Source organism: Gopherus flavomarginatus, chromosome 9, assembly GCF_025201925.1.
Source record: "Gopherus flavomarginatus isolate rGopFla2 chromosome 9, rGopFla2.mat.asm, whole genome shotgun sequence".
NCBI classification, from domain to species: Eukaryota; Metazoa; Chordata; order Testudines; family Testudinidae; genus Gopherus; species Gopherus flavomarginatus.
In genome coordinates this window covers 9,738,894-9,763,077 of record NC_066625.1, presented here as the reverse complement: position 1 = coordinate 9,763,077, position 24,184 = coordinate 9,738,894, and the positions used below count along the sequence as shown (strand labels likewise).

Here is a 24,184-nt window from a genome sequence, read left to right as displayed (position 1 = left end):
CTGACTGGCTCCACAAGGAGGAATGAGGAAGCTCAGGTTCACCTATGATTGTCTCCCTCTTTGAGCTGCTGGGAGGCAGGTAATTAGGCAGAGAAGCACCTAGGCAAGATAAATGGAAGCAATGCACAGGGAGCCTACCCTAGAGAAACAGAGGCTGCTGGGAGGAGGAACAGTTCCCAGAACATACGGAGAAGGCTTCTCAGGGGAAGCTGGTGAGAGGGGCCCACAGGCAAAGGAAACCAAGAAAAAAGGCTCCTGGGAGGAGAGTTTCTGAAAGGAAGGGACTCTGAATGCTACATCTCAGAGAAATCTAGCTCTCATGAAAGACTTCACCAGGCAACAGCAGAAGGCCTGGGAAAAGAGGAATTATATTCTGTCCTGAGGTTTGGCCTCCATGGGGAACTAGACCCTGGAGGAAAGATCCTCCCCCGGTTAGTGACAAGAGGCCCCTGACTTCAGAAAAGGGTTCTGGGTCATGAAGGCCTCATTGGTAAGGGACCTCTTGGACATGATTAGGGTTGACTCATTCCCTCCTTCCTTCAGCTAGAGATGCTGGGGAGCAGTCCTAGGTGTGTGACACTCTGCCTTTTCGGACTGAATAAAACTAGATCCCTGATGGAGTGCAGTGACAAGCCTCACCGACTTACTAAAATCCTCACTCACAGAAACAGGCTGAGAAGCAATGGTGGTGCTGCATTGGGCCTTTCGGGGGTGCTCTAAGGTTGAGGGCCTCCATTACACATGGGCAGAGGTAATGCAAGATACCCAAAGAGAGCTCCCATGGTACCTCACCACTGACCTAGAGGGATTACTTCTGGAGGTATGAGGGTAGTTCATTCTTCAGAGCCCATCCTGGTGCTACATGGCGACAATTACAATGGTTATGTTTGTGATGTGTGCAGCTACCCTGCAGGAACGAGCCAGAAGCCCATCAAACTCATTTCACTGGATGACAAGAACTTTCAGTCATCACCGAGCTGGGCTGGATTTAAACAAAGCAATCTAAAGGTGAAATTTACCCATGTGCTGCCTGACCCATCCTTTCTCTTTTTGTCCTATTGTATGGAATCCATGTACGTCTCTGACCCATCCCTGTACCTCTTTATCATTATGCACTGTACTTGGATCTGTGCATTTACTGGCTAGGCAGCAGATTCTAACTGTGTTCCAGTTCTGTGCTCAGATACATTTTACACAATTCCTAGTGAAGTCTATGGACGAATGGATATCTGAGGGCAGATTTTGGCCCTTAGGTATATTAAGAATTCATCTCCAAATATAAGTGCTGGAACTAGGGGTGCTGCTCACCTCCTGGCGTGAAGTGGTTTCTATTATAAACAGGGTTTACAGTTTGGTTCAATGGCTCTCAGCACCCCCACTATACAAATTGTTCCAACACCGCTGCCTCCAAATATAGCTTCCTTGTTGGGAAATTTAATTGGCATCTTTCATTGCAGCTTCTGTTTTCATTGTTATTCTGTGCTTACATGCCCAGGGCAAGAACAGACAAACTGAATAAAATCTGGGGCCTTTTACCTGAATAAATTAAATCTTGAACCTGTGTCAGGTAATTACTATGATTCTGCCCATCCGCAGCATGCCGTTCCCCCTATGAACCCGTGCTCTAGATCTGTTGAAAGAGTCTGCACTCAAGTTGCTTTTTATCGTGTTTCCTTTGCATTCTGCTCCTTGATTACCATAGTAAAGAAAGTGCTTTTGTGTGCCCAAAGGGAGGGGAGCTAGGACTTGTCCTTGGCCTAGCTGTGTAGAAAGAATCCATGTTTTACTGAAAATTGGCAACAACATTCATAAATAATAACAAAGTCTTTGGATCTCACTCAAACTCAATGAAAGAAGCAGGTGCAATATCCATGGGAGCCTCTGGGTCAAATGAAGCAGTGAGGTGGCTGGAAGGGTAAATTACACGTTGAGTGTAAATGAGTTAGGGAAACACATGTCAATGGCAAAGAAGTGTAACTTGCACTTATTTGCCATTCAGTGGGTGTGCAAAACAAGTGTAATTGATATGTCGAGGTATCAGACTGGGAGCGTAGCAGGAAAAAGCAACTCAGTGGAGGTGGTAAGATAAAGCAGGTGGAATCTGATCTGCTTTCACCTAGGGTGTAACTGACACTGACATTTACGTCATGGGTGAATCAGGCCCCTTGCGTAGAAGCTGATTGTTCTCAAAGACAGATGTTACACACTACAGAGCAGCACCAAGTTACAAATGACAGAGGGGAAGTTTTTACAGTTGAGATGCTTTTGCAGCCCTCACCTCCCCTCTCTCTCTTTCTCTCTCTCACACGCACGGCCACAAGCAGTGTCTTAAACTGAAGCTGGTTTTCCATTATATTGTGAGAGCCATTTTCAATCTACAGTGCTCAGCCTTCCTTGGGAGCCCTCCAGTCAGATTGTCCTAGGGGCTGACATGCTAGTGCCAAAGGGGCAGCTCTTGTGGAAAACTGGAATAAAGCAGAAGACACTTTCTAAGGGGCATGTTTATATGAATAATCTGGCTGAATGACACTACCTCAGAATAAAGGGCTTTCTTGCTCACGGAATGGAATCAAATTCAGTTTCTTCTCCGTTGCTGTTATTTATATACTTTCTTCAAATTCTTTCTTTCTTCCCATCTTTCCTCGCTTTTTGAAGTCATTTAACATTTAGAAGTGAGCCAATTCTGGATAAATCTTGGGCAACATTCTTGCCCCCTGAGCAGGGAACGTTCTCCCATCTTATCTGACAGTTCATAAAACACGCCCACATTGATCGCTTTCTTTCATCTAATTCTCATTGCTTAAGGTCTTTCATCTGGCTATTTTTCCAGTGCATTTATTGATGACCATCTGACATTAATCTCTTCCTTCCTTGGCTCTCTTGGATCAGAAAAGAAAAAAAAAATGAAACCTAAAGACGATCAGTTCCAGATTCTTCTTATGAGATCAAGAATTTATGCTATTTTCACTCCACAAGAGTGAAAGTTTCCCACCCTTCTCCAAGCTGTATCAAGATGCCTCTAATGCCTTCCCGAAAGGCCAGGCTATACCTGCACCTATTTCTATACCTTCCTGAGTCAGATATGCCAATGAGTTGCCCATCACTCCCATGTGTTCTGGTCCTGGCACAGATCTTGTGATTGGTACTCTTGGCGTCTTCTCCCTACCATAGGACCAATTCTGCCCCCGTTACTTGTGCTGAGTAAGTGGTGTCTTACTTCAGGAATGGTCCCGTTGCAATCAATGGGCTTGCATATGGAATAAGATTAATAGATGATCAAGTCTGAAGGGACCACTGTGATCATCAACAGAGGCCATCAGACTTCCCTGAGTTAATTCTAGTTTGAACTAGAGCATAGCTTTTAAAAAAAACATGTAATCTTGAGTTTAAAACGCCCAGGGATGGAGAATCCACCACACCCCTTGCTAAACTGTTCCAACTGTTACTTACACTAACAGTTAAAAAAATGGCACCTTATTTCTAGTCTAAATGGATCTAGCTTTAGCTTCCAGCCATTGGATCTTTGTCTGCTAAATTGAAGAGCCCATTATCAAATTTCCATTCTCCATTTAGATACTTATAGACTGTGATCAAGTCACCCCTTAACCTCTCTTTGTTAAGCCAAACAGATTGAGCTGCTTGAGTTTTTCACTCTAAGACACGTTTTCCAATCTTTTCAGGGTGGCAGAATCTGGCCGTTAAGGGCAATTCCCTGTGCTGAGCTTCCATGTGCCACTACAGCATGCTTCCCATTCGGCTGTGCATGCTTTATCTTACAGTGGTGCTTGGCCTGCTCCAAACCCAGCTCCCAGCTAATCACACAAGGTGTCAGGCTCTGGCTGCTTATGGCCAAGGCATTTGGCTGGTGAAATAGGAAAGCTGCCGAGAAGCCTGGCACCACAGCTGTCATGCCTGATGCAGAAAAGATTATGGGGAAGAAGTCCAAGAGCCAACAAAGGGAACCAGCCTGGCATCACTTTCTAGGTCATGGACATCTGACCCCATTCCTCCTTGGGCTTCATCTCTGCTAAGCTGTAGATAAACTTCACGAGTCAAGGGACTGATCCTGCAGGCTGAGTCCCCTTGGTTCTCATTGACTTCAGAGGAGTTGATGCCTCTCAGCAACCTCCCAGGATCAGACTTGATAAGGACGTACCTTTGCCATATGGCAAAAGCAAAAGTGACAGTGAAATGCTGAAGCTGGTGGCATGCTCCTGCAGATGGCTACCTGTCAGGGGATGGAGATTCTGCTTTCTTTTCAAATGCACAGCAAGCGCATCTCCCTGCTGGCTTCACTCTCAGGGTCTTGGGAAACTTTCCTCTCTGTTTCACAATGCTCCTCTCTGGCGCACAGCCTGAAACTGTATACACCTGTTGATGATGGAAAACATGGCATGTCCCCTGCTATCTTGATACGGCAGCGGGAGCTTATGAAATACACATGTGTGTGAAGATATGATCTCCTTTATAATCTGTGGGTCTGGCAGAGCAAGGGCTTTCAAAGGATCCCCTCCAGTCACTCTTTGGGCCCCAGACTGCCCGTTGCTTATACAAGGACAAGGTAGCAGAACCCTATGGATCCTAATTCCTTAGCATGCTCCTCCCATCCCCAAAACCACAGAGCAGAAGGAACAAGATGTACAAGGGAGCAGACGCTCTCCATGACATCTTTCTTCCATGAACAATGGATACCTGCTTGAAGCACTGGTAACTCAGCCTCCATGTCTGCACATGTGGGTAGCCAGTCTGAGGGCACAATAGCACCAACCAGAGCCATGCTGCAAGGAGGGGTTAGGGGACAAAAGAGCTGCAGAGGGGCTGGCCCTCTGAGGAAAGAGCAATTCCCATCCCTGGGACTGGGAAGCTGCATCTCTTGCTTCCTTCATGATCACTCGGGGAAAAATTCAAGGAAACTCTGTGAGGTCACTCTCTTCCCATTGAGATACACATGGTGGGGAGGTATAATCTGGCCCTTTTTGCACTTTAAGCCCTCTTCTCCATAAATCCCCCAACTCAGATTCCAACTCCCAGCCAAGGAGCGATGGCTGGAGAACTCCCTTTCAACACCAATCAATGTACTGAGAGTGGTCACTACCCTTAAATCCCTGAAGAACAATGCTTTCCTTTTCTGGTCCCCAGCCCTTCCAGCTCTTGCCAATCCAGGCAATCAAACTCAGGTCTCCTGCTCAGCACGGCACTGCCCAGTTCTAGCACTCAGCTAGTCACTGTGACATATTTTTATCATTTGTGCTCCATGAAGAACTATCAAAAGACTTCAGCAAAAAAGACTTTGAAAAACAAATGCCAGGCCCTTGGGTTACATGTGGGAGAAGCTTCATCTTAACATGCAAAAAAGTACAATGCTGCTCATTTGGGCTGATTCCTCAGCTCCCAGATCTAGGCTCTGCATCCCAGAGAAAACAAAGAGAAGACAGAGAGGAGCCTTGCACCTATTTTCAGTGAGTAAGCCTCATTCTACTCACTTCCTCCCGTTTTCCAGTCCTAACAATGGGCTCTTAGCAACGTATTTAACATGCAACACTTATTGCACAAAAAGTGCATTCAGTTACATCTAGCAGATCAGATTCTCTAACTAGACAGAAAGGGACTTTCTAAAGAAGTCTCGCTCCAGTGGCTTCCAAAATGTACTTTGGTTCGGTGCCCAGAAAATCTACATCATTTAATTGATCTGATCACTTTCCTATTGCACTTTGTAAAAAACCCCCAAAATTCTGCATTCTCTTGGTTATTAAAAAAGGATCTGTCCTGGACACGGTTACAAAGCATTGCCCACAATTTCCCTGTAACTCACCCATTTTCCCACACGTATATAGGGAGAACAGTACAATTGCAAAAGGGTTCTTCAGTAGGAACACATGGTATTTACATAGGCATCTGAAGAATGAGAAGAGAGTCTTCATTCAGGATTTGTGTATGTCAGCTTCAAACTCAGTTCCTAAGACAAACGGACTAGGAAAGTGGCTTTTCAATAGAAATCTGATAACCATTTGGAATTTGTCAACTCAGCAGCTCTTTCTCCACATCTCAGAAACCACTCCCACCACAAGAATTGGCATTAGCAGCTGGGAGAGCGGCTAAGGACTGAACAGATACGGAGACTGAACTGTACTCAAGGTGCTTCTTCCAGGTCAGGGCTAAGACATACAGACTAAGGAGCTGTGCGCAGGGAACTTTGCACAGCTGTTGCCTGTGGTGTCCCTGTTGTGTGCATAAAGGACTCAGTCTAAAGGGCTATCATCTGTCTGACGCCTTTCCCCAGCACTGAACTCTCTACAGAAATTCTGTTTTCAAACACCATCTCACAGAGCCTTCCCACTGCAACATCACATTATGTCTGGCTACAGATGATACTACGTAAATTATTATACTTTCCATTTGACTCACTAAGCCTATCTTCAGGCCTGAAATGCATGATTCAGGTGTACATTGCATTTCCTCTTCTAAGATGCCTGACACTAATTTTCTGTTGCACTTTACACAGGAATATAGGACTTGGGACTGGAAGGGATCTCCTGAGCCATCGAGGTCCGACCGTTGCTAGCACAGGCATCCCCGCCATATTGTCCTGTTTAAAAAGGTATCATGCTCCACCTTAAAAGTAGTTAGGTTCCTTGCCCTCACCACTCCTAGTGGAAGGCTGTTCAAGGATCTCACTCTGATGGTTAGAAACTTTCTCATTTTCAATCCTGGGGTATTCATGGCCAGTTTGTACCCATTTGTTCTTATGCCACCATTGTCCTTTAACTTAAATAGCTCTTCTCCCTGCCTGGTGTTTTCCTCCGGAATGTATTCTGAGAGATCAAGCCTTTGTTTTGGTAGGTTCAACAAGCCAAGTTCTTTGTCTCCTCTTGAAAGAGAGGTTCTCTCGTCCCCTGATCAGCCTAGTATCCCTTCTCTGTACCTAATCCTGTCTGAATTCATCTTTCTTGAACATGCGTGATACCTTGAGTTTCATTGTATAGTGGTTTCTGTACATCCCTTGACCAGGACTATCCATTCATCAAGTATCCTCTTAAGCAGGTGCCACTATAATATATCCCAACACACCTGAGCCATTAAAACAAGTTACCACCGCTTGTGGTGGGCTGATTTTTCAGAGGTGCTGGGCACCCACAACTCCAAAGGATGACCCTGGTTCAAAGTGTCCTGAGGACACCCAAATATTGAAACATCCCAAAATCAGTGGCCACATTTGCTTGAGTTTTTCCATTAATGAAAAGGGGCTAGTAATACTTATATCCCAGGGGTGTTGTGAGCCTGAATTCATTCAGGTCTGCAGAGGTGCTATGAAAGTGCAAAGGATTCTTGTTATACCAGGAAAACAAAGCAAGAGTATCAGCCCTGCAGGTGCCCTGTGCTCTGAGGAGCTCCACATCTTTCAAACCCCACTGTCAGCTTTATTCACTCTGTCCTGTAAGCAGCACCCTGGAATTCTCTCCCGGCTTCCTGTAGGGAAGGGCAGAGGTTGGGAGGGATCCTGGTGGGTTTCAAAACACAATGCAAAATGGTTCAGCTACAGGAATTAAGAACACAGCCACTTGGCTTTACCTGGCATATCTTGTCTTCTGAAAATCCAGGATTCTGGACATGAACATCTTGGCAATTCCATCAGAATCCAGCTCTGGTCCAGGGAGTGTTGAAGAAGGGGGAAGCTGGGATGAAGAAGCAGAGTGAGACAGACAGGAGAGGAGGAAATTCAGGAGCAGCAGGTTAAATCCCAGAGGTGGATTTTCAGCTCAGTAGCAGACAGGGGGCAGGGGAGTCTCTGTGATTCCTCTGACCAAGGAGGAAACGGCAAGCCCCGGGGTAACCGTACCAACTTCATCCGTGCTTGCTTTGTCTGCTGGCTCAGGCATGTAGAGGTAGCAACTCACAGGACCAAGGACCAGATCTCTCTCTCTCTCTCTCTCCCCCAAACACTCTGTGTGTGTTTAAAATGCTAAAGAGAAAAATCAAGGCCACCCTTAGTTCCTCCCGCCCCCTGTTGCACAAGAGAGTAATACAATAAAAACAAAAGCAACCTAAGAGAGAGCCAGTGTGTGTGTGAGGGAGGGAGGGAAGATATGTGGGTCCTGCTGCAAAATAATCCGATAAGGAGAAGGAAAAGAAGAAAAGCGAGTGAGCAATCCCATCCTGCCCCACATGTCACAGCAACCTGCCCAACCTGCCTTATCCACACAGCCAGCTTGAGCTGAGCTATAAATACACCCAGCAGATCAAATAGCAGCAGATTTGAATTTAAAATGTAATTAAAGCATGCCGAGGGTGGAGCTGCAGACAGATGGGCAGAGACAGACAAAGTGCAGGGGGGAAAGAGGGCATGAGCAGCTGCTGATGGGCAGAATCACTCAGTGCTTCCCCAGACCTAGAGCCCTTAGTCTGCTTTGCTTGCTCCCAGCGAGGGCAGGGCCTTTCTTGCCTTTGTAGGTGTTTTGGCGAGGTGACTCTTTTCTGCACAGGGCTCACACTTCCCCCAAGACCAGGCTGGGCCCCCTTCCCTGTCTCAAGCTGGGATGCTGATGAGATGGTGCCTTTCCACCCTGGCATCCTGGAGGGCATCTTCTAGGGGGTGGTGTTCTCCCTGAACTGCCTCAGCTGGGGGTGGAGGGATGTTTCTCCCCTTTCGATTTAAATGCACCTTTTTTATTAGGGCACGAAGGGTCAACAGCTGTAGCCCAGGGCTATTTATAAACAGCCCCGGGAGCAGGGGGATGAAGCAGTGCAACAGTTAGCAAAGCAGGGCTCTGCACAGATCGGTGCTGCTGGGGAGCTGAGAACCCCAGCTCCTGTCCTTCTCTGTCTGCCTCCATCATTCTCCCTTTCTTTGCCTTTCATGCAAGGCCTCTCCCTTCCCTCTGTGCCTGCCCCTCCTCTGGATCTCTACCCCTCCCCCCTAACTAGTCCACATAATGTGCATTAATGGATGCGCTTGGGCTGAATGCACTGGAGATTTGCCTTCCACACAAATGCATGCCACTCGCTCTGCTCCCTTCCTGCACAGTTATAGGGGGAAAAAGAAAGGAGTTTGTTCTGATATAGGGCAGTCTCCTCCCTAAAGATCCAACAGCCCTCTCCTTATCTCTTTCCTTCCCCCATCCCCTAAAAATCTTAGATGCTGAAAACTGCCACAGACAGAAGGAGCCAGGCTGAGCAGAGTTAGAGGGGGAGTAGCCCTGTGTGTTTCCATTCAACAAAAGAGGTCCTTTTTGCTGGCGCACGAGGTCTTAAAGGCGCACACCCTCCCAATCAGGATAAACACGACCTGCTTTTGCTCTGATGCCGGACGGAAGTTCCAGGAAAACAGTTAATGAGTTAGATTCTCCTCTTGTGCCTCTTTTATACCCAACCCCATTGCCTCCAGTGGAATTCCCCCATGTACATGGATGTCCCCAAAGCAGAATTTGGCACCAGGTCTCTCAGCTCTTATGTATGAATGCAAGTTGATATAAACCAGTTGTTTACATGATGTAAGCCATTTAACTGAATCAATTAGTAGAGCAGTTTTAATCCAAGTGGTGCAATTCTGTGTGTAGACCAGGCCATCTTGTGATATTTGGCCCAAAAAGGAAGCTTAGTATAAGGTGTGATTTTAAACCCGTGTAGTTAAACCAGTGCAGCTTTGTGCATGGACATTCTTAAACTGATTGAAACCTGGCTCATATTGGTTTAGCTTGCATCTGAAAATGTAGAGGTGGCATCTAAATGGATATGACCAGTTTTTAAATGATAGAAGGGCTTGTCTACACACAGCTTTTGCATTGCTTTAACTACACGGGTTTGAAAATGGTATCATTAAAGTGGTATGGCCTTCTAGCATGGACCATGTGGGTATGTACTCAGGGTGGTTAGCCCATGCTCCTGTGGTTACACTACAAATTTTGGCGCACTACCTTGATAGGAAATAGCACGAGTATGTCTATGCAAGCTGGGTATTGCACTCCTAGCTTCCATGTATAGACATAGCTTTAGTCTTGACATGCAGAATTCCCCGATATTCTATTCCTAAACTTCTCTTAGAAGTCTGCTAACGAGAGTCAATCCTATGTGATTTTGCGACTCAGTACTAGTTTAAGGGCTAAGTACTATGCTAAGACTTTCAAATTGATTTAACTGCTGACATCAGGAAGATTTAAACCTTGGCTTCCACTGATCCACTGTGTCACCTAGCTCCCTCTAACTAAAATCCCAAACTCATCTCAGTTGTTTGACTCACAACAGGAACCTTGACTACAATCAGTCAGGAAGTGTAGCCAAGAGAGCCAGGTTTCTTGAGAATCCAGTTATGTGAGGAGGACAGCTTCCAGGGGGGAGTTCATTTCTATGCCAGAATGTATTTCTCTGTTGGTCAAGGCTTGGGGCAGCTTGAACCAATGGGAAACAGCCAGTGATCAAGAAAAATAAAGCAAAGGGATACGCAGATGATTCTGCACATTTCTTTGCTTGTTTGGGAGCAGGGCTGGTGCAACCATTTAGGTGACCTAGGCGGTGGCCTAGGGCGCTGGGATTTGGGGGGTGCCATTTTCTTTGGCAGCGACCGGATCTTCGGCAGCGACCGCAGCGGCCAGATCTTCAGCCGCTCTGGTTGCTGCCGGCATTTAGGTGGAGGGAGCTGGGGCAGGGGAGCGCGGGGAGGGCTGCCTGCAGCAAGTAAGGGGGGGGCAGCACTCAGGGGAACTCCCCGCCCCAGCTCACCCCTGCCTTGTCTCCTCCCCAAGCATGCCATGGCTGCTTCACTTCTCCTGCCTCCCAGGCTTGCGGTGGCTAAGCTGATTGCTGCTGCAAGCCTGGGAGGCGGGAGAAGTGAAGCAGCAATGGCATGCTTGGGGTGCTCGTGCGTGGAGCAGGGGTGAACAGGGGTGGAGGGAGGCTCAGGGCGGAGGGTGGGGGCTGGGGAGCTGCCGCAAGGGGTCGCCTCAGGGCGAAGGGGGGGAGCTACTGCGGGGGGAGGGGTGCGGGGGGGGAGGGTGCAAGGTGGAAGTTTCGCCTAGGGGGTGAAACATCCTTGCACCGGCCCTGTTTGGGACTTTTTAAAATTTGACTCAGTGGCATGGCTTCCTGAGGGCTCTCTGATATAGTGCCCAAAGCACTCCTGGGTATCCCTGACGTGTTGTCCGCTTGCTACATTTGGAGCTGTACCCTGCACAGCCCAAAAGGGATGGAGTGGACAAATGTATTACAGCTTGCCCTTAGATGGAACAAGTCAGAGGGCAAGGAAAAGGGGCAAGTCCATAGCATCTCTCTGATCTACTTCTCCTACCATTAGCAGTCAGCACACAGTACCCAGGCCCCAGATCCAAAACTGACACTCGCATTAAGATCATTTCTGAGAACTGCTCCTAGATGTCTGCTGCTCACACTTAGAGATTTATTTCAAATTGCTTCTTCAGCCTTCATGACTATGGAGAAGCTTTTGCCAGGGCTCTTTAGTGATGTCTATTTGCTCCTTTACCGTTCATCAGACATAATACAGACATTTTTGGAGAAGAAAAAACATTGACAAGTAATGCTTAATGAACTGAAAGTGCAGTCCCTATGGGAGCCCATCCCCAGGCGGAGTAGCATGTGGGGCTGCAGAATTCACTGGCAAGAGACACCTGAAATGAACTGTCAGGACCAAAATAGACTGGGTTCTGAGGGCAAAAGGCAAAGTGAAAGAAAAATAAGTTCCTATTTTTGAGGCATGAATTCAGTTGTTATAGCAACTAAAATCTCACAAATTATACTGCAGAATAACTCCAGAGCTAGAGCTTCATCTGACTCTTGGTGAACAGATAATTGCATTGAACTAAATAGCATCTCAAGGGCTGGAAATGGAGAAATTCACCCACATCCCAGTCAAGCGATCACATGGGCTGGGCAGACCAGCCCACATGGACCCACCTCCCCCTGCCATGCCCTATGTTCCGATACCTTCCCCAGAGAATTTGTGCTCTAGGGGCTGGGTCTCACGTCCCCTGAGATATGAGTAACTCCCACTAAAGTTATGGAAAGCTACTAATATCCCAGAACAGGAGAATTGTTCCCCTGGGTGTTTATTTAGTTATGTCTATTATTATTTGTATTGCCGTAGTGCCTAAGAGCTCTAGTTCTGGCTCAAGCCTCATTGTTCTAGCACTGTATGGGTACAGAACAAAGAGAAGGCCCTGTTTAGATTAGAAGCAGACAAGACAGATGCAGGGTGGGGGAAGAGGTATAATACACAAGCAGAAAGAACAAGGTGATCTCTCTCTTTTATTTCATAGAATCCTCTAATCAAAGAATTGTAGGGCTGGAAGGGACCTTGAGAAGTTCTCCAGTCCAGCCCCCTGTGCTGAGGCAGGATCGACTGAATCCATCCCTGACAGGTATTTGGCTAATCCATTGTTAAAAACCTCAAGTGGTGGGGATTCCACCACCTCTCTTGGAAGTTTCTTCCAGAGCTAAGCTACCTTTAGATTTAAAAAGTTTTCCCTACTATCTAACCTAAATCTTCCTTGTTGCAGATTAAGCCCATTACTTCTTGTCCTACATTCAGTAGACATGGGGTACAATTGATCCCCATCCTCTTTCTAACAGCCCTTAACATATTTGAAGACTATCAGGGCCCCCTCAGTCATCTTCTCTCAAGAAGAACCAGTTTTTTTAACCTTTCCTTATTTCGAATGTGTGCCTATCATGACGGCATCTAATTTCAATAACTGCTGGCTTCTGGATGCTGCAGAGAATCACCATCAGTTTATAAATCAGAAAGGCAAGGAGGAAGAGACTGTGTTGCAGTTTAGAACCATCCATCAAAGGTTTGGAAAAAAGATGAGTGTCCAGAAGTATTCGGAATGCTAACAAACTTGGACCACAAGAGGGAATGTGAGCTACAATGGGGAACAGTCTCCTGAACCCCATCCCATCTCCCTGGCTTCTCAGTCCTAAACTGTGACCAACTATGGAATGTGAGCAAATCCATCTCCACTCAGCCATTGTGCCAGTGCAAAGGGGAAGATGGGTATCTGTGATCTTGGGCATTGATGAACCTGAAAACAACCTATTTGTTGTCTTGTCCACCTGTGCGCGTGAGTATTTACGGTCCTGGGTCATCTGCATGCCTGTGGCTCTTTCTGGCTCTAGTATTGGTGCACCTGAAAATGTGCGGTCCTGGATATTTGCTTTCCTGACAACGATCACTGAAATGTAAATCCCACTCTTTACTTTCATTTGTGATTTTTCCAGCCTGCCTCACCAGACTTTTTTTTTAAATTGAAATTGAAAAAGATTGTGCCTGACTCTTCTAGGCTGTTATTCCTCCTTGTAGTTAGGGGGTATCACTAGTAAATTGAAATTTGTGCCCTCACAGACCATCCATAGCCATTACCTCACCTGTAGCATACCCATAATTCCCCAGGCAGCCATGCCATTACTCACAATAGGACCACCAGTAACTATATTTAGATGGTAGGCTCCTTGGGGCAGGTACTGCCTTCTATTTATGTTTGTACAGCACCTAGCACCACAGGGTTCCCGTCCTGACTGGAGCCTCTGGGTGCTAGTGTAACACATACACTAAATAATGATAACAACAAAGCATGGACAGTTAGACACAGATCTATAGTCATGTTAACAAAAGCCCAGCTGGGAAAAAAATCTGTCAGTTGTCATGAGTAACTCTGACCTTGAGAAATTATTATACTGTCTGGCATACATAGCATATGCCTGCCTACCCCCAGCAGTGATCTGATCGTCAGTCTGTACACCGCGAATCCTGGATTGTGAGGATTGAAAACACAGCATGTTGCAGACTGTCACTCCCTCGAAAGCTTGTCTCTCTCACCAACAGAAGATGGTCCAATAAAACATATTACCTCACCTGCCTTGTCACTTGCTGTCCAATCTGCTATGCCTGAGTGGCCTCCTGTGGTATAAAGCAGAACTGCAAAGACAGCTGCTGTATATATACTTGCAAATCAATCGTGTATATAGACACGCTTCAGTCTGTACAGCCATACAAACATGCCTATTTATCCCATTTCTTCTGTATGTCTGAGCCATACAATTAAGAAAAACGATATGTGGGGAAATGAACCCTCTCGTGAAACATTTTTCCCTTCCACCAAACACAGATCACCCTCCCTATGCACATTCAGACTCATTTGTGGGTTTGAAAGCCATATATAGGCAAGATGGTCTGCTGCATAAGAGGTTGGTGACTAGGATAAGAGATGGTGGGTCAGGAGACAGGGGTTCTATTCCTTTATCTGCTGCAGACTGCTGTGTGAGGTCGGGGAAAATCTCTGTATCTCTGTTTCCCTCCAACCCTTATCTATTTAGACTGTCAGCCTGCAGAGCAGGGACAGCTTCTTATTCTGTATTCAGTGCCCTATGTACAATCAGGTCCTGATCTTAGCTGATGTCTCTAGGTGCTACAGTAATATACACAATAATAACAGTGCATAAAGCATAAGGCTGGGTGTTAGGAGACTGTATCTCTGCCACTGGCTCACTCTGTGACTTCAAGCAAGTCACTCTGTGACTTCAAGCAAGTCATTTAACCAATCTGTGCCTCAGTTCTCCCTATCTGTAAAATGGGGGTAATGCTAATTACCCACCTTCTACGAGTGCTGTGAGGCTTATCTAATTAGTACTTGTGAAGTGACTCAAAACCCCTGGATGGAAAGTGGGATAGAAGGGCAGAGTATTAAAATACAAGCCATAAATATTTTAAAACCATTCCATCCAAATGACACTCATTGTCCTGAGGCTATGTTTAAAAGGAGACATCTCCTTGCCTCTGACTCACTAATCCTAACTGAAAAAGACAATAGCTCAGCGGTTTCCCTGCCACATATCTTGCTTGTCAGGAATGTTATCGTGCATGTCCCAGGAGGTCAGAGCTGCTCCGCTTTGTCTCACTGCTCTCATAGCTTAAGAACAAACAAGGTGACAGGTTTGATCAGCTGAGAGATCTCAAAGAGCTACTGCTGATAAATAATACATACTACAGAAGCAAGCAAGGACATGAAGCTGCCATTGAGAAAGAGAGCTCCACAGGTTACCAGCACATTTAAACACACTGCCGGAACATGCATGCAGAATTTAGTGGATCAAAATGAATGACAGAGGGGTGGTGGGGACTTGCAGCATAAAATCAATCACCTGGGCTGGGGCAGGAAGGAAACCATCTTCAGAGAGCAGATAGCAGGTCAGTGAGCAATAAACCAAACCTGTAAGGTCTTTAATACTGCTTTAACTCTGCCAGGCTAGGTAGGCCTGGACATCAAATTAAAGCTTGCCTCTTCAAAAGCATCCTATGGCTACTTTTTCCTGTGACCAAATACTCTGACACTAATAGACATATTTCTGAAAGAACTCAGTAACCAACATGCAGCTGATGTGCTGTACTCTTTTGAAAACCTGGCCCCAGTTGTGGTCTCCTTCTTCTGAACATCCCAGCCCTATTTTCTAAGCCCAGCTAGTGATTTACTCATTTTGTGATCTCAGACAAGTCATATGACTTCCTTGTGCTCTAGTTAACCCAGCTGAAAACACTGGCTGGGTCAAAAGCAAGCACCTCGCTGGAAACTCAGAAGCTTCATCTAAGCCCACTTTTCTCAGATGCAGCCACCAAGGACTTTTCTTATGGCCACAGCCTCCTGGGTTATGATGGGGGTGGGGGGCGGTCAGGTGGCAAAGTAGCCAGGCGGTCAGGTGTTCCTGAGTGCACCGCCTTGGTGTTGGTTGCTGGGGCTGCCAGCAGGGGTTGGGCCCTGCCCCCTCTGGAGACACCTGGGGCACAATGCTGGAGGAGCAGGCGAGTTCCCCACCTTCTCAGCGGCAGTGGGGCTCAGACTTTGGCTCCAGCCACACAGCTTTGGGCTCTGTCCCTGGGCCCCATCCTTCAGCCATGGGGCTTCAGGCTCTGGCCATGGGGCTTCAGGCTCCAGCCCCCAACTGCTTCACCCACCCCCATCGCCCTTGGCTCCTGCTGCCTCCCCCGACCCTCCATCCAGGGCTTACTTTGTTCCCAGGCTTGCCGGGGCTGAATAAGTACACTGTAAATAGTGATACTTGTATGTTTGTTAATATCACTTTTCAAAACAGACTTGGTAGCTAACAGTAAATAAATTACAATGATTTGGACGTGTATATGTGCATATTTATTTGGTTTTCCTAAAGCTAATTAAGTATCTTAGGCCACACCCTGAGGCCACCAAATAATTTGTCCTGAGAACCCCTGATCTAAGCTCAGATGTGAACAAGAATTCAGTGTCAGTAAGGAGATAAATAGCTTATTTCAAAAATGAATCCAAACTAGAGCCTTAGACCCCCTGAGTTTTGAGGGCATAGTTTGGAGTTATCTCCAAATTGGAACCTACCCCTACAGTTTTGAGTCAGGGCTGGATCTAAATCTAGCTGGAGCTGATTTTCTAGATTTGGTTGAAGATGCTAGAAGACCAGCTGGTACTGTGAGATTTCCACAATTTGGGAGTGAAATCCTGTATGCTTTCAGACCTGATTCAGAAGTGAACCCAGAGCCCAGCTTACTCAACCCTGAATCCTGCTATGAAGATCATTCCTTCTGCTCATCACTAACACACGTTGGCGTATAGAACTGCAGGTATAAATGAAGCTTATTTCAATTCAGACTTACCACCTAGGTTTTCAAAACTTTCTGACATCAGTGGACTACCTGGAACTGGGGACAGTAACTCCCCAAAGACAGGATCTTTGTGGATAACCTGATGTCAGTGCTCTCTCTCCTGGGAGGATGGTAAAGTCATGCAACATGAAAAGCCTTCCCATAAACAGCTCCCAAGCATATGCCACATGCTGGTCTAAAAAGACCCTGTGGGGCAGGTTCTACTCAGAAAAGTGACTGTGCAAAATGACACACTGGGACTGTTTGTTCATTACCTCTCACTGATTCCAGGTCCAATTCGCTCAGTCTACAAGTAAAAAAGGTGCCTGCCCTGGAGGATCTAAGAGACAAGTTGGACTCCTTCCTTCTCATGCAACTAGGATGACCAGATGTCCCAATTTTATAGGGACAGTCACGATTTTTGGGTCTTTTTCTTATATAGGCTCCTATTACGCCCCAGCGCCGTCCCAATTTTTCACACTTGCTGTCTGGTCACCCTACATGCAACGTCACCAAAATTAAAAGACCAAATTGGAGCCATCACTGAGGCTGCACAGGAGCGACAGAGTGGAATTTAGCAAACAGTTATGTTGATGCCCATGAAGAAAGAGAATCCAGCTGCCCCACCTTAGCTGCTGGCCATGCTCTGCAGGACTAGTAACAGTCACTGAAGTGGCAGATAATCACTGAATTCACAAAGATCTATTGAGTAAGAAGGTGCCATTTGTACCTAGTCTCCTTTCAGAGTCAAACCATGCTTTAAACAGTATTTGGGCTGCTCTGGACCATTTGGGCTGGTTGCTTTGCACAAGCCATATTTGAAAAAAAATTAAAAGAAAGTTAAACTGTTTAAAAAATAACATTTGCACATATGGCCTCAGAGTGACAGTGAGAGCAGTGCTGCGTGGTTTTGGAAAATGTAAATATGTGGGTCTAAAGTAACTGGAAAATGTCCCTTCAATTTCTTTTCTCCAGCCCTGATTCCTGTTGCTGAAGGTCAGCTTGCAATCAGGATCCACCAAGAAAATCTCTATCATAAGAGGCTGCACAGTAAGCAGATCTGTTGGGCTTGTTTGCTGATGAATGTGCCCGCAGAGAAATCCTTCGGGTGGGTAGGAGAAGAGTTTTTTGCAGCCTAGCTTCTTCCAGCTTGTTCTTTCTTCATCTCACTGTTTCACCTGTACCTAATTCAGTACGGTTGTGATGAAGATAGAACTTGCCTGAATGAATTAAATATTCCATCTCCCACCATGCAAATGACCATTTCTAGTTGTTTGCCTGCACTGTGAATCCTGTACAGTCACACTATACAGAGGTGGAATAATACCGGGCACTTATATAGCACATACCTTTTGAGGATCTCATGACACATTATCAGTTTTCATGAGTTTAACCTCAGAACACCCCTGTAAGGTAGGCATTATGATCACCAGTCAATTTTCTGGTGGAGAAACTGACACCCTGAGGGCATATGTGGTTTTCTCAAGTACATGTGTACAAGAGTGGGAAACAGTTCAGATCTGCTAACGCCCAGTTCTGTGCATTAGCAAGAGAACGTCCTTCAGTTTTTAGGTATTCATAAGGCAGCATTCACCACAGTATATCAGTGTTGCCAACTGTCATGAGTTAACTGCGAGTCTCACAACATTTGATGTTTTATTTAAAAACCTAGCTCCTAGAGACAAGTAATTACATGAAAATTCCAGGTTTCATTTTTTAATAAAAGGAAGTTTCTAAACCTCATGATTGTGGAAGAAAACTCAAAAAATGTCATCCGAGTGCACCCTGAAGGCTCAAAAACCAGAAGACAAAAAAAAAACTAAAACATTATTATTATTATTATTATTATTATTATTTTCAATCATAACTTTTGGTGGGTTAACTCATGATTTTTTAATATTAGAGGTTGCCAACATACCAGTGTTCAGGCACTGAAATGAGCCCATAGTAGAAGCCACCGAAAGAGCAAAGGAATATGACAGACTCCAGAGCTGCAGCTCAGCTGGTGAATACTATTATGGCAAGAAAATGAAGCCACATCTTATGATCTCTGCCAGAGCGTCACTGTTGTCTAATAGATCAGGTGCTAGTAAGGACGTTGATATACCTAAATTCTATCCTTAGCTCTGCAACTGAACTATCACATGATTTTGGGCAAGTTTTTGTATCTTTATTTCCCCATCTGCAAAAGGGAGTAATGTTTATTGTCCTTTGTATAGCACTTTGAGACCTACAAATGAAAATGGCTATAAAAGAGCTAACTCTTGTTGTTAATGCTGCTGTTAACTCTGAGGGAAACTGTTCCTCCCACAATTTTAGCAAGGTCTACAGAGATATCTAGAAAATAGGGTGGGGGTGTGTGTGTGTTTGTAAACATGAATTCCTGATCCCCCCGTTCAATAAACCAGTGTGTACACACCTGGGTGTTCTCCACTGGCATGTCAGAAACCCAGATGGGCTTCTATTACTTGTATTCTGGTGGTGCCTAGAATCCCTCCCCACGTCCCAGAGATTGGAGCCTGATTGTGCCAGGCACAGTACAAACACAGGAAGAGACAGCCCCACCCCAGGAGCATAAAAATTATATAAGAGAGCGGGAGGGAAAACAAAGGGCCAGAGTGGGGCCAATGAAATAAGGGAGGATCCCTTCAAATAAAGGATAGCCAGTCACCCTAGGCAAAGTGACTTGCCTAAAGCAGCTGAGTAGCAGAGCCAGAAATAGAACCCAGAGCACCCGTTCAGCGGGTCATGGGATCCCAGCCACCATGATACCCACCTGAGCCGGTGTTACCAGGGGCCCCACTAAGAGCAGAGCATTGTGCACTGGTGATTCACACACCCACCCCAGCCTTATGCTGCAGACAGGGAAACAGAGGTAGGGTGCTATGCCCCCCATAACTGACAGGCTCGTTGGGGTCCGCAGGGAGCAAACCCCAGCGCGCCACGTCACCCCTCCATGCGCTGACCGAGCCAGAGCCCACTTAGCTTGGGACAGATACTAGCCGCCCTCTAGCAACCTACCACACTAGCGCATGCGCAGTTTTCAAACTTAACCGCGAGCCGCCAGCAGAAACGCATGCGCACCAAGGTACGGTGGCCGGGCGGTAGCGGGGAGCCGACAGCGCCTGTGTGGATGGAGAGGTTCTGGGGAATGGGGGCGGGATGGCGCAGGCGCGCTCAGACTCCGGCTACCGGAGCGTAAACAAGGCGCTGGAAGGGATGAGGGGGCGGTCGGAGTCCAGCGAGGCCCGGAGCCGCTGAGGCTGAGTCCGCGCTCCCAGCTCCCCGCCGGCCGGGGTCCCGCCGCTCGGGGAGGCGCCATGAACCTGGCCAGTCAGAGCGGGGAGGCCGGCTCCGGCCAGCTGCTCTTCGCCAACTTCAACCAGGACAACACGTAAGGGGGGGGGGCAGCTCGGGGGTGTAGTTGGCCGCGGGCGTGAGCTGGAGGGGGGAGGGCGGCTGCGGCGGGAGCCTGGGCTGGGTAAGGGGGCGGCGCGGCCTGTTTCTCGTCCCCGGGGGGCCTAGGCCGCCTTGTTCCGCTGCCCGCGGGGGTGTGCTGCCCCCGTTGGGAGGCTATTGCTGGGTTGTGGCCTCTTCCTCGTCAGCCCTTGCTCCCCCCCCCCCCCCGGCTATTGCTGGAGTGCGCCCCCTCCACAGCCCTCACCCCCATAGGCGCTGGAGCTGGGAGTGGGGGGCCCCCGGCTTGAAGTGGTTTCTATCTTATACAGGGTTTGTAGTGTGGGTCAGTGACTCTCAGACCCTCCACTGTACAAAGTGTTCCAGCACCCAGCTCACTCCCCATCCAGCTCTTCTCCCCCATTGGATAGGATGCTTGCCCTTTTCTGAGCCCCTCACTCACTCCCCCCGTTTCGCTCAAGGAGGATGCACTTCTGTTTTCAGTTCCCCCACTCCTAAGATAATGCTTCTGTAAGTGTTTTTGGTCCATAGACCGCAGTGCTTGTCAGAGCTAGGTCAGTATCATTTTCATGTTACAGCTGAGGAAACTGAGGCACGGAGAGGCTGAATGACTTTGTTGTGGTTATGCAGTAAATCTGTTTCGGGTGCAGGCATAAGACCCAGTTTGTCATATGTAGTCTTGAAGGGTGACATACAAGTAAGAGTGTTAAGCAAGCTCTCCCTCTTAATGCCACAAAGTTTGCCTGGTCTGTGATGTGGTTGTGCTCTTCTTTTGTTATCCTTGAGATATGCTCCTCCCTTTGGGTCTCCCTTTTTCACTTTCTGATGCCCATTCTCTAGGAGAGGTAGAGTTTTGGGTAGACTGAAGGATGGGAGCCCAGGGAGTTAGTGAGGCTTGGGTTTTCAACTCATTGTGGTTGTATTTTCAGGTAACTTTCTCTTAACCCTCTCTCTGTGGTGTTGAAATTATATGCAATAACTTTCAGAGATACTGAAGGGAGCATCTGCTAATAAAGTGTCTTGTTTTTCTCAAAATGCTTGTGCACCCTCTTTTCATAAAGAACAACGTGTGCCTTAAAAATGTCACTTATTTCTCTGTGTGTTTTGGCTTCTAGCGGGTGGTAATACACTTCACATCACACTTATCTCCCAAATTATGTGTCCATTGTAACGTAATGTTTGAGCTTTGTGTATGCGTCTCAGTCTCCTTAGCTGTGAAATACTGTTTTGGATGCATAATATAAATCCACAGAAATTGGTGGTTGATGTGTGGTGGGGAGAAATAAATCCATACATTGAGAAGTCTAACAGAATAACATTGAGAAGTCTGACAGAAGTTTAATACTTTCCATTTAAATGTGGGTAACAGGAGAAAGCAGAAGTGATATGAATTATATGAAGGAGGATTGCGCTGTTGTAAATGGTTAAGAGATTAGATTTATGGGGGAATAACCAAAGGGAAATCTGGCATTGAGGGGAGTTCATCTTGGAAAGTAAGAGGAAAGTATCTGGGGTTGGAAGCATGAGTAGCTATTTTTTTAATGACTTGTTCTTTGGTAGATCTATAAATGAACAGTAAGAAATCAAATCTTTTTTTTTTTCCTTGCAGCATCCTCAAGTCTCTTGATCCCTTTTCAGCACGTATTGTTAAGTGTAGAAAACCCACTGAGATTGTGAAGGCAGTGGTGATTCTCTGTGGTGGCTTTATAAAATGAGTGGAAATACTACATCCATATCCTCTGAAAGAGTAGGATATACTGTGAACTTGGTTGTTGTACTTGCATTGAGAATCGTGCAGGGAAACAATACAAATAGACTTGGAACAAGGGATTTAGGGGGAGGGTAACTAGTAATATGAAAGAAAAATAATGTTGAGCATGTTGTAAGTAAATCATAAACTTTCTGTTGTATGTTTCAAGCTAAATGTGTTTCTGCAGCTTCTTTTGGGACATCATATTGTGTACCTTATACAGCTCGGCATGCATTTGAGTATACAGAGTATGCACATTTTTTTGTTTGATGCTAAGTACACAACTTTTTCTACCAGTCACTAGGTAAATCAAGTCAAAGGATAAACTAGAAATTATTTCTTCACCTCTTTCTATCACCATTTTAAAGGACTGGTATCTAACTTTTTTGAAGTTAAAATATGGTATCCAAGTTGACAAGCCTAAAAACTTTGCTCTTTCCTCTTCTTAATACTAACAGGTTTTTTTTTTTTCTTATAAATGTCCCTTGAGTTTGTTTTCAAACCGCATCACTTTGTATGCAGAGGAAAAATCTTTGTTTCATGATAACTTTGTCTGCAAGATAGCATTTGTAGGCTTTTGCAAGTGAAGGAACAGAAAATAGCAATATGATAGCCTTCCCCTACACATCAATATTTTTTGCCTATGTAGTTGTACTTGAAATGTTCAACTGGTTGCTAATGAAACTTTATTTAGCATAGGAAGCTTTGTTTGCAGACTGCTTTTTGAGACTGTTTCTCATAATGGAATTAGGCACTCTGGTCCATTGTTGCTCAAAGTTTATCGTAGCTAGGAATTACAGTTGACCTGAATTATCTCCTTTTAATTGTGACTATTTCACACCCCCTGCATTTTCTTTTAGCAAAATTTTCATCTTTTAATTGATCTGTGTTGTGTACTGCCATACCTGGTTTTTGTGTAGGTTTAAAAATGAACCCCGAACTTGCTGAAGGTTGGTGTCAGTCAATTTCTATAACTGCAAAGAAAAGAAAAGTCTAGCTAATCTTCATAATACACATGTTCACAACCCTAAACCCATGTCTGGTGCCCTGTTCTGTAGTCTTCAGAGTGAGAGGGAGCGAGGAACTACATAATGGGGGCACTTTTCCTCTTTAAGTTTTGCTCAAACCAAAGAGAATAAAGGCAAAGTTTATTAAAATTATGAAATATTGAAAGGTAAAGTGGAGTAGGTCATCCCTCTCTTTAATTGGGAAGCAGATTTATTGATAACTGGCCCAACTTGAAGTGGAAATATAAAAATGAACACCACTGCCTTCACAATCTCAGTGGGTTTTCTACACTTATAAAACAGTAGATCTTAAAGGCTTCTGTTGAAAAAGCAATTCCCTTATGAAATGTTGATCCAGTGTGTCGTAAGGTGCCTAGTAGCCAGGATGTGTTCTAAGTCTAAAGTTATAAATATTAAGTAAATAGATTTGTTTCAAATTGAATGAAGGTATTGGAAATTTACTGCACCACTCAATTAACTTGTATTTTAGTGTTTGCATATAAAATCCAGAAGTTAAGATTTTGAATTTAATACAGTTCCACATTTCTGTGGAAAAGAATGATCTGACAGATAGAAGATCGGAAAGAGCTGTCGTTAGGGGGACAATTAATTGTTTAATTATGTAGGCAGCAAATACAAGCATACCTTACTGTAGGTGCACTTGGTGCATACTTACTGAAGTTGGAATGTTGGGACTTTAAAGAATACTGCCAATGCACAAGTTGCTGTAGAGTTACATAATATTTTTTCAGTTTAAGGAAACATAGTTCCACGATGTAATCAAGCAGGTATCCTGCTCTTCATTATCTTTCTTAGAAAATAACATTTTAAAAGTACTTTCACAGGTGCTTTGTGTAGTGACACGGTAGCTTCTAGTGATTTAAGCACAATTCACAAAGATTTTATTTGCCTTTTTATCAGAAAATGAGCACATGGCTTTAGTTTTATTCAATGCCCAAAGTCTGTCTTGGATTGGGAATGTTTTGGTGCTGGAATTTGAGGTTTTTGTCTAAAAAAATACCATGCACACCTTTGATGCTATAGTGAGAAGAATTCTTTCTCCTGCTTCCTTTTGGGGTAGTTTTCACTCAATGTGTCAATTTCCCTTTTAGATCTACCATTGCATAAATCAGCATGACTTGGTATTCTCTGATTAGGAAAGACTGGGATAGGTTGGAGGGGGCTGCATATCAGGATGCTGGTGCATTAGCACTGCTACGTAATGGAAGCTTGCAGGCAATCTTAGTGCTGCATAACATAACCTATCCCAGAATATAAAATCTTAAATATGTAGGTTCAGAAGGGAGTGTTTTTGTGCTTGTTTTTGGGCGGATTGATATATTCCTTTTGTGGTTTTAAGTTTCTTATATTAATTTCCACAGG

General features: G+C 45.5%; 2 protein-coding genes across 3 annotated transcripts in view; one reads left to right on the top strand and one right to left on the bottom strand.

Annotated features, from left to right (window-relative positions):
* Positions 1 to 8,164, bottom strand: part of MMD2 (monocyte to macrophage differentiation associated 2) — a 49,168-nt gene extending 41,004 nt beyond the window's left edge. For both annotated transcript variants that reach the window (XR_007776143.1, XM_050966604.1), the window contains exon 1: positions 7,570 to 8,164. Coding sequence is in view for 1 of the 2 variants with exons in the window: in XM_050966604.1 (XP_050822561.1) it covers positions 7,570 to 7,616 (47 nt within the window). In the remaining variant the exon portion in view is untranslated. The remainder of the gene's footprint in view (positions 1 to 7,569) is intronic.
* Positions 8,165 to 19,799: 11,635 nt separating this feature from the next.
* The window catches only part of WIPI2 (WD repeat domain, phosphoinositide interacting 2), a 41,102-nt gene continuing 36,717 nt past the window's right edge, over positions 19,800 to 24,184 (top strand). Inside the window, exon 1 of the mRNA XM_050966578.1 lies at positions 19,800 to 20,021. Within this exon, the coding sequence (XP_050822535.1) occupies positions 19,948 to 20,021 (74 nt within the window). The 5' untranslated portion in view covers positions 19,800 to 19,947. The remainder of the gene's footprint in view (positions 20,022 to 24,184) is intronic.